A 9,824-nucleotide genomic window follows, 5' to 3' on the forward strand; every position below is an offset into this window, starting at 1 on the left:
ACCTCGGGGCCCCAGGTGCAGCCCCGACCCCGCGCTCGCCGCGCTGCTGGAATAAAAGCAAGCTTGTGGTGCGGACTTCGGGGTCGCTCCGGGTGGTGCGCGGACAGGCAGGGCAAGGGTCGGGACTGTCGGCCCCTCCGGCCTCCCCCGTCCTTCCCGGAACCTTCCCCGCGGCGACGGTCAGCGCGCCCCGCCCTCCGCACCTGGGCGTGGGGCCGGCCGGCCGGCTTCCCGAGGTAGGAGGAAGGGCGGGGAGCGGGGAGCCCTACAGCGCCCCCCCCCACGCTGCGGGCCGCTGGGACCCGGAGGGGCCCGCCTCCGCCGCGGGGGCGGGGCTGCACCTGCCGCTGCGCACCTGACCCAGGTGAGCCCCGGGCGGCAGGTGCGGGCGGGCGCCGAGTGGCCGCGGCGGCGCGCAGCCGGGTGAGTGCGGGCCGGCCCGGCCGGGCCTGGGCGCGGGGGTCGGGGGCGGCTCCCCGGGGCGCGCAGGAAGCTGCTCGCGCCGCCCTGGGGCCCGTGTCGCCGGAAGCCAGCAAGCCCGCGGCCGGCTCCGGGGCCCTCGCGAGCTGGCCGGGGTCCACTCGGGGAGCGGGTCGCGGTCGCGGGCAGAACCACAGCTGACGGCGCCCCTCGGTCCCGCGTCCCGCACGCCCCCTCGGTCCCGCGTCCCGCGCTCCCCCCTCGGCCCCGCGTCCCGCGCGCGCCCCTCGGTCCACCGTCCCGCGCGCCCCCTCCGTCGAGCGTCCCGCGCGCGTCTCCGTCCAGCGTCCCGCGCGCGCCCCTCGGCCCAGTGTCCTTCCCCACGTGCCCGACCCCGCGCCCCCCACTCGCCGACCGCGGGTGGGCGCTACGGAGACCCAGGCCCCTCCCCCTCGAAGGCGGCGCAGGAAGTGCGGCAGGGATTGGCGTTGTTGTCAGGGATCTGGCGTCGCGGGTCACGGAGCAGGACAGAGCCGTGGGGACCCGCGAGGCCACGTCGTTTCCTTTAGGGACACAGAGCGCAGCGCGGGGCGGGCCGCACCCGCAGGCACGCGGGCACGTGGGTGCAGGGCGCCAGACCCCATCACCAGGAGACCCCAACAGTCTCTCTCCTGGGCCTCGCGCGCCTGAGCTGGCGGGTCCCTGCTGCTGCCCACAGCTCCAGACGCGGGCCGGCGCCGTTAGGCTGGCAAGTGCTTTGTGGGGTACCCCAGGGAGAGCCTCGCCCTCGGCTTCCTGCCGGATGCTGGCCGCCAGGTCTCCTGGCTCCATGCTTGGCGTGGTCCAGGACTGTGGACCCTGGGCTGTGAGCGTCAGAGGACCAGGTCAGACTGGGGTAAGGGTAACCCGGTCGGCGCTGGGGACCCCTCTGTTGGGCCTGCCCTGAGTGAGGGCAGGGTCGGGCTGAAGGAGACTCCCCTCTGTGCATCCCGGGCGCCTGGCTCCTTGTTGCTGACCCCCTGTGCTAACAGCGAGGGGGTGCTGGCTGCCCCCGAAGGCACCGACCCGTGTCCCTTAAAACTCAACACATGGGGCCAGAGCGATAACACAGCGGTAGGGCGTTTGCCTTGCACGCAGCCGACCTGCGTTGGATCCCCAGCATCCCATATGGTCCCCCAAGCTCCGCCAGGAGTAATTCCTGAGTGCAGAGCCAGGAATAACCCCTGAGCATCGCTGGGTGTGACCCAAAAAGCAAAAAAATAAAATAAAATAAAAAAACTCCACACAACCCACCCCTCACCCCCGCTGGGGGCTCAGTGGGCGGGGTCAGGGAACAGGCAGTTGGGCCACTCACCACCCCGCCCCCCAGTGGGTGGGAGTTTACACTGAGCTCTCCACCCTGGGGTACAGAACTGGGGTCCACTTGGTCAGGGCAAGCACTGTGGAGACCCTTTTCCCTGGATGTGCTGCAGGGGTCCAGAAAGCCCGACTGCCTCCTCATGCTGTGCAGGAGACCTCGCTGGGCTCCTTGCCAGCCCCCTTGCACCCGAAGCCCCTTGGTTCTAACCACTCTCCCCCACCCTGCCTGCCTGGGGGGGCTTGGGCGGGCCGCAGAGGAAGGAGCCTGCTGACTCAGAGCTACAGGAAGAGCAGGCAGGCAGGGTGGAACCGATCACTGCCCGCCCACCGGAGGAGGTGGGTGCTGGGGTGGGGTTTGGGGTCTGAATAGGATGTGACTGCAGGGCCAGGAAGGCCAGTTTCACAAACGCGTGTGCATGCAGCCTGGTCTCCCCCATGCCAGCCATGTGCATGCAGCCGGGTCTCCCTCATGCCGGGTGATGCATGAGCGGACCAACTGAGTGGAAAGTCGGCTCCCTCCCAAGCACACGCCAGTGACCTCAATGGCCGATTCATCTGGCAGGAGGAAAGAGCCAGAACCAGGTGACTTCCTGCCTTCCCTTCAAAGCCTGCTGCCCTGCTGGTGCCCACGTCCTCTTCTGCGTCCTTAGGAAGCCTTCCTCAGCCAGAGTCAGGCCCCGCAACACGTATGTGTGCATATATGTGTGCACGCATACCCGTGAGCCAGTGAGGGGGGAAGGGAGGTGGTGCGTGCACTATCCTCAGCCAAGGGTGGGTATGAGGTGTGGGCCGTGTGTAAGTGCTCATGGCCGTGTCCTCTGAGGGAAGATGAAAGTGTGTGTAGTGAGGGCCAGGTGTGTGGAGTGTGTGCATGCATGCACAGGGACTGCCTTCAGCACAGTTGGACAGGGCAGAGGGCTCATGTGCATAGAGTAGGCAGGCCATGCCTGTGCAGGAAGGTTTACAGGCTGTACGAGAGGCTGTGCAGGAAGGTGTGCCTCAGGCAGTGCAGGGAGGCCATGTAGGAAAATATCTGGCTGTGTGGGAAGGCGTGTCCTAGGCTCTGTGTGGAGGCTGTGCGGGAAGGTGTACCTCAAGGCTGTGTGGGAAGGTGTGTCTTCAGGCTGTCGGGGAGGCTGTGTGGGAAAGTGAGTCTCAGGCTGTGTGGGATGGTGTCCCTCAGAAGTGCAGGGAGGCTGTGTGGGAAAGTGTCCTAGGGAGTGCAGGGAGGCTGTGTGGGAAGGTGTACCTCATGGCTGTGTGAGACGGTGTGCCTCAGGCTGTGCAAGGAGGCTGTGTGGGAAGGTGTACCTCAAGGCTGTGTGGGAAGGTGTGTCTCAGGTGATGCAGGGAGGCTGTGTGGTAAAGTGAGTCTCAGGCTGTGTGGGATGGTGTCCATCAGAAGTGCAGGGAGGCTGTGTGGGAAGGTGTACCTCAAGGCTGTGTGGGAAGGTGTGTCTCAGGCTGTCGGGGAGGCTGTGTGGGAAGGTGTGTCTCAGGTGATGCAGGGAGGCTGTGTGGGAAAGTGAGTCTCAGGCTGTGTGGGATGGTGTCCATCAGAAGTGCAGGGAGGCTGTGTGGGAAGGTGTACCTCAAGGCTGTGTGAGACGGTGTGCCTCAGGCGGTGCAGGGAGGCTGTGTGGGAAGGTGAGTCAGGCGGTGCAGGGAGGTTGTGTAGGAAGGTGTGCCTCAGACTGTGCGGGAAGGGGTTCCTTGGGTGGCACAGGGAAGCTGAGTAGCAGGAGTGTCAGGAAGGTGTGTGGGGAGAGTCACAGTGAAGGTGTGTAGGGAAAGTCACGTGGAAGGTGGGATGGGATGGCGTATGGGGAGAGTCTCAGGGAAGGTGTGCAGGATAGTGTCTCAGACTGTGCCAGAGGTGTCCGGGGAGGGTATGCTGGGTGGGTGGGTGGGAAGGTGCATTTCAGGCTTTGCAGGGGATGTGCAAGGAGGGTGTGCAGGGATGAATGCAGGGGATGTCAGGGAGGTAACAGGGAGACTTGTGAGGAGTGTGTAGAGATCACTGCAGGGAATGATGTCCTTTGCCTGGCTGTCCCTCTGTCCAGGATGCATGACCTTCACTTTAGGGAGGTCGGCAGCTGCCTTTCAGGGGTATAAGGTCTACAGAGCTTGGGAGGTGGATGGGCCACTGCAGGAGTTCCTGGTGACCCACTGGACTAGGGCAGGTCCTTCTGGACATGCTGGCCCGTCTCTGATCCTGCTCAGCAGTGGGCTTGCTGTCCTGCTTCAAGAATGCCCTTAATTAACCCAACAGCCTCTAGCTCAAACGCTTCAGCACTGCCCTGAGAATAGGAGGTGGGTGCAGCATCCCTTTCTGCTGCGCAGAGTCCGACCCAGACCATAGAAGGAATGAGGGTAAACTGGGGCATTGGGAGGAGGCCCCAGGACTGGGCTCAGGACCCCTCCTTCCCGCCAGCTCTCTTTCCAGAGCTTTGTGGCAGGATTTGTGGCCGCTATCAGTTGTGCTGTGAGTCGGAGCTTCCCCTGGAAAGCCACAGGCAGTGGGCACTGTCCCTGACACTGGATAGTGGCTGTGGATACAGAAGGGGTGCTTGTGAGGGTCTAGGAGTGGCCTTCTTCCCATTGCCTCCCTGACTTGGTGGCCCAGCCACTAGTGCCATGTCAATGCACACATGTGGCTGGGGTTTGGGACAAGGCCTTCTGGCTAGGAAGGTGACTCGGTGTCAGGCAGCAAGGGTGGCCAGGGACCAAGGCTTGGCTGGTCCTCTGCTGACCAGAGCTGCCCAGCAGAGACAAGGCCCACTGAGGGTGCCAGGCAGCGGTGCTCAGGCTGAAGCAGCAGTGAGGGCCCTCACAGCCTGAGAGCCACACTGGTCGCTGCGCCCCGTGGAAGGTACAGCGACTGGGACAGCTCTGTCTGTGGTCAGTTACTCGTTAACTCATCCTGTTCTTGTTTAACTTGCTCCCTGGGGATGGCGGCAGCCTCTGACCCGTCCAGGCGCCCCGACTCACCTGCCGCAAGGACAGAAAGAGAGCAAGAGCCCTGCCCCGCTCTTGGGACCTGCTCGGCCTGGAGTCCAGTGGAGCTGGGGTGGCCACAGCACTGCCTGCCTGCCCCAAGGAGGCTCTGGCCACACCATGGCAGGTAGATGGGTCAGGAGGGACAGTCAGAGAGGTCCCCACACAGGCCCATCTCCACCGCCTGACCCAGGCAGAGTCACGCTGCCAGGAGGGACACAAAGGTTGCTGCTTGCCCTCCCCTAGGGCCCACAGTCCTTACCATGTGGTCAGATGGACCCTAAACTGGCTCCTGCCCAAGGCCTCCAGAGCCAGCTCACAGGGGGTGGGGGGTAGCTGGCCCTGGGACACTGGGTGGGAAGGGTGGGGCTGGAGGGGCCCACGGGCACTGCCCGGAGACCACAGTGCCTACGTGGGCAGTCCCCTCTGGCCTCCACTGGACTCACCACCCCAACTGAACTGCAAGGAAGCACAGGGGTCTGTGGGAACAGGGGGTCCTGGAACACTAGGCCCTCACCTGCCCACTCCAGGTGTCACACCCCAGGCAAGCACCTGAACCCCCTGGCAACTGACAGAGGGACCAGGGGGCAGAGGGAGAAAACAGCCCTCACCTACCTGGGGGGTATCGCAGTGGGGGTAGACATGGGGTTGGTGCCTGGTGCTGAGGGCCCTGGCTGGGCTGGGTCCCCACCCGAATGTCCTCTGAAGCCACTTCCCACCACTGTTGGAGGAAAAGGTGCCAAATGCCAAGCTCTGACCCCCTGAGTCTGTGGCTGGACACTAGGTTCTGCCTGGACATGGTAATCATGGCTGCTCTCTCCACAGATGACTGTCTCGGGGATCCCCACTTCCTCTCCCCACCTGGAAACCAGGTCCTGAGGCCTACCGTGGGTGAAGTGGTCACTCTTAATTGCACAGCCTGGCTGGCCTCAGGGCCCCACTGCCCCAAGCCCTCCATCCAGTGGCTGAAAGACGGGCTGCCACTGGTGAACAGAAGCCACGCCAGCCTCCTCCAGACGGATGACTGGTAAGAGCCCGGATGTCCACATTGGATATTCCTGTGGCAGCTGCCTCTGCCCTGTGCCCTGGTGTGAGCCACCAGCACACCAGCTGGCCACTAACTGCCCAGGTGCAAAATAAGCTGTGGCACCCTGGACGCATGTTGAGGTTGGTGACCACAGGGACACATTTCCTGTTGGTAGTCGTCTTGCAGACCCCCATGGGCTGTGGGGCCTGCAGTATCAGAAGGCTGGAGGCCCTGAGCCTTGGGTCGATGCAGACCCAGGTTCAAGAGGATTGCCCCCAGTAGACCCACACCCTCCCAGCTCTGTCCACTTCTCTTATTCCCAGGGCTGCCCAGGAAGCCAACTGTGGCCTCTGGGGTGAGTCCCAGACAGGCGGGCTCTAGGGCACCGATGGAGGCTCTTCAGCCTAGCTGAAAAGGGGCCGGGTCTCCCCAGGTCCAGTGCCAACCTGTCCGAGGTGTTTACGAGCAGTATTCTGGGGGTCAACCTGACCAGCGTGGAGGACTATGGGACTTTCACGTGCACCATCAGGAACATCACCTCGGCCCCCTTCACTCTCCGGAGAGCTGGTGAGGGCTGGCGGGGAGGGAGGGCTGCAGGGCGATGGGGGCAGAGCCTCGCTCAGCCGTGCTGTCCCCAGGTCCCGCAGGCCACGTGGCAGCAGTGGTGGCCTCACTCTCGGTCCTGCTGGCCCTGCTCCTGGTGGCGCTGCTCTATGTGAAGTGCCGCCTCAATGTGCTGCGCTGGTACCAAGACGCCTACGGGGAGGTGGAGGTGAACGGTGGGTGTCGCTGCGGTGGGTTCACGGGAAGGGCGAGCGGCCAGGGTCTGCGCCTGCCCCTGGGGGAGACCGGCGCGGGTGGCCGCGCGGCTGGAGAGCTGCCGCGCTGACCCTCGGGCGTCCGCAGATGGGAAGCTCTACGACGCCTACATATCCTACAGTGACAGCCCGGAGGACCGGAAGTTCGTGAACTTCATCCTGAAGCCGCAGCTGGAGCGGCGTCGGGGCTACAAGCTCTTCCTGGACGACCGCGACCTTCTGCCGCGGGCTGGTAGGCCGCGCCCAGTTCCGGTCCGGGCCCCGCCCCGCAGCCCCGCCCTTCCCGCTCGGGCCACGCCCACTCGGGCCCGCGCGGAGCCACGCCCCTCCCCGCCCGCGCGGAGCCACGCCCCTTCCCGCTCGGGCCACGCCCACTCCGGCCCGCGCGGAGCCACGCCCCTCCCCGCTCGGGCCACGCCCACTCCGGCCCGCGCGGGGCCCCGCCCATTCCGCCCCGCCCCCCCACAGAGCCCTCCGCCGACCTCCTGGTGAACCTGAGCCGCTGCCGGCGCCTCGTCGTGGTGCTGTCGGACGCCTTCCTGGGCCGCGCCTGGTGCAGCCACAGCTTCCGGTGGGGCCCGCATGGGCTGGGGGGGGGTCCCCCTGGCGGGCCGCGCTGACATACCGCCCCCGCCCGCCAGGGAGGGCCTGTGCCGCCTGCTGGAGCTCACCCGCAGACCCATCTTCATCACCTTCGAGGGCCAGAGGCGCGAGCCCGTGCACCCTGCGCTGCGCCTGCTGCGCCAGCACCGCCACCTGGTGACGCTGCTGCTCTGGAGGCCGGGCTCTGTGGTGAGGGGGCTCTGCGGGAGGGGGCTCTGTGGTTGAGGGGGCTCTGTGGTGAGGAGACTGTGTGGGAAGGGGCTCTGTGGTGAGGGGACTCTGAGGGAGAGAGCTCTGCGGAGAGGGGGCTCTGTGGGGAGGGGCTCAGTGGTGAGGGGACTGTGTGGCAAGGGGGCTCTACAGGAGGGGACTCTGGTGAGGGGACTGTGTGGGAGGGGTCTTTGGAGAGGGAGCTCTGCGGGGAGAGGGCTCTACGGGGAGGGGGCTCTGCGGGAGGCAACTCTGGTGAGGTGACTGTGTGGTGAGGAGACTGTGTGGGAAGGGGCTCTGTGGGAGAGAGCTCAGCGGGGAGGGGACTCTGTGGGAGGGGGCTCTACAGGAGGGGTCTCTGTGGGGAGGAGGCTCTGGGGGGAGATGCTCTGCAGGAGGGGACTGTGTGGGGAGGGGGCTCTGCAGGGAAGGGGCTCTGCGGAAGGGGGCTCTGTGGTGAGGGGCTTTGTAAGGCTGGGTGCTCTGTGGGACAAGGTGGACTTTGTGATGAAGGGGTCTCTGTGGGGTGGAAGACTGGTGAGAAGGGCTCTGTGGGATGGGGGACTCCATGGTGGGGGGGGGCTCTGTGGGGTGGGGCTCTGCGGCAGGATGGCTCTGTGGGGAGGGAGGCTCTTCAGGACGGGGCTTCATGGGGAGGGGGTTCTCTGTGGGGAGGGTGGCTGTGGTAAGAGAAGCTCTGTGGGGTGGGAGGCTTCGTGGAGAGGTGGGCTCTGTGAGGCTCTCTGGGCGGGGGCCTCCATGGTGCTCTGTGGAGCATGGAAGTGGCAGTGGTAGACAGCCTGAGGAGGCACCTCGAGCAGCTCTGGGAAGGGTCTGCAGAGTCTGAGCACAGCCATGTGTGCGGTGGGGCTTGAGAGGAACTGGGGCTCTTTGGGGTCCCTGGAGCAGGAGCATTTTCCAGAACTGAGCTCACACCTGACCCTTCCCCTGGTTATCAGGCACCATCCTCTGATTTCTGGAAGGAGCTGCAGCTGGCACTGCCCCGGAAGGTGCAGTGCCGGGCTATGGAGGGGGATCCCCAGACCCAGCGGCAGGATGACAAGGACCCCATGCTGATTGTGCGAGGTGGCATCCACGACAGTCACACTCTGGGGCCAGAGTTGGATCCTGATCCTGAGGGAGACCTGGGTATACCCCCTGAAGCTGCGCTGGGTGGGGGTGGCTCTGCTGGGGGGTGGGAGGAGCAGCCCCAGCATCTCATGGGCCTTTCTGCAGGTGTCCGGAGACCTGTGTTTGGACAGTCACTGGCCCCACTGCAGGCAGGTGGAGGGGGACGGGGCAGTGAGCTGGACATCTCGGACCTGGGCTCTCGAAACTACGGTGCCCGCACAGACTTCTACTGCCTGGTGTCCAAGGATGACATGTAACCACTCTCCATCCCAAAACTGAGGAGAGTGATGAGGGAGGTGGAGGCTGGGGGTGAGGGGCTGTGCTCCGTAGGACGTGGGAGCCATCCCTGCACCCCTACAACCCTCACCCCTTCTTGTGCCAGAAAATAAATTTCTTTTGGATGCTCCTCGGCCTTAGCTTCTTTCCTTGAGTAGGACAGGACACAAGTGTCCCCTGCAGGGAATCCTTCAGCCTTCTCCTTTCCATCTTGGGCTCTCCAGGGCTTGCGGCCTTCTTTTTCTCCCCCACTGTCACCAGGTCAATGATGACTGCCCTCCCCAGTTGAGCCAGCTGAGATGAGTCTCGCACTTCACAGCTCCTGCCTAGCCCCTGATCGCTGTGATTGACCATGTTCCTCTCTGGTCCAGACAGATAGATGGGGGGCAGGTTCTGGAGACTTCATGCTCTGAGCAGAGATGACGTGGCTTTCCACAAAGCTCGAGTTGGGGAGGAGCCCAGAGACTGCTTGGCCCAAGTGTTGGCCAACAGTGCGGAAGCCCATGTTTGAACGCCCCAGGCCCAGGGATATAATGCGAGTGAGGTGGGCACATCTGCCTGTGGGCGCTGCCTAGTGGTCAGGGCCACACCATCATGGGCACCACTGCTGGGAGTCCCCAATCCTGCTGTTTGTCAGTGTTGCCTCATTTGCATGTTGGGCTAGGTCTTCCTCACTGATGTCCTCTTCCCCTTCCTGTCCCCTGAGCCCAGGGGAGGTATGGCTGTGGCTTGGGATCAATCCCAGGCCAGGCCAGATGACAGTGTACAAGGCCAGCTGCTGTGTTCACGGCCACTTTTATTCCCAGTGCTGGTTGTCCCAAGGCACCATCGGCTACACCAGCTCTGCTCTGCCAGTGCATCCTGGTTACCGCCCTACTCACCAGGGCAGTTCACACCCTGCCCCACCCCTGCCCTGCAGAAGCCCAGATCCCGGCCACAAGCCCCCGTCCCCTCCCTGGTGACCCAGGCCCCACCAAGATGCG

At 64.6% G+C, this 9,824-nt stretch overlaps 1 protein-coding gene across 1 annotated transcript; it reads left to right on the forward strand.

Moving 5' to 3' along the window:
• Positions 1 to 337: 337 nt before the first annotated feature.
• SIGIRR (single Ig and TIR domain containing) lies at positions 338 to 8,969 on the forward strand. The gene is made up of 10 exons (XM_056131834.1): positions 338 to 423; positions 4,741 to 4,903; positions 5,602 to 5,803; positions 6,237 to 6,370; positions 6,442 to 6,582; positions 6,710 to 6,853; positions 7,090 to 7,192; positions 7,263 to 7,413; positions 8,394 to 8,583; positions 8,671 to 8,969. The coding sequence occupies exons 2-10, from the start codon at positions 4,897 to 4,899 to the stop codon at positions 8,820 to 8,822; spliced, it is 1,224 nt and encodes a 407-aa protein (XP_055987809.1). The 5' UTR covers positions 338 to 423; positions 4,741 to 4,896; the 3' UTR covers positions 8,823 to 8,969.
• Positions 8,970 to 9,824: the final 855 nt, after the last annotated feature.

The sequence above is a fragment of the Sorex fumeus genome, unplaced genomic scaffold, assembly GCF_029834395.1.
Source record: "Sorex fumeus unplaced genomic scaffold, SorFum_2.1 ptg000093l, whole genome shotgun sequence".
NCBI classification, from domain to species: domain Eukaryota; kingdom Metazoa; phylum Chordata; class Mammalia; order Eulipotyphla; family Soricidae; genus Sorex; species Sorex fumeus.

Coding starts and splice junctions, on each gene's coding strand:
- SIGIRR (XM_056131834.1), top strand. Junction 6,371..6,441: donor CTTCACTCTCCGGAGAGCTG/GTGAGGGCTGGC, acceptor TGCTGTCCCCAG/GTCCCGCAGGCCACGTGGCA. Junction 6,854..7,089: donor CGACCTTCTGCCGCGGGCTG/GTAGGCCGCGCC, acceptor GCCCCCCCACAG/AGCCCTCCGCCGACCTCCTG.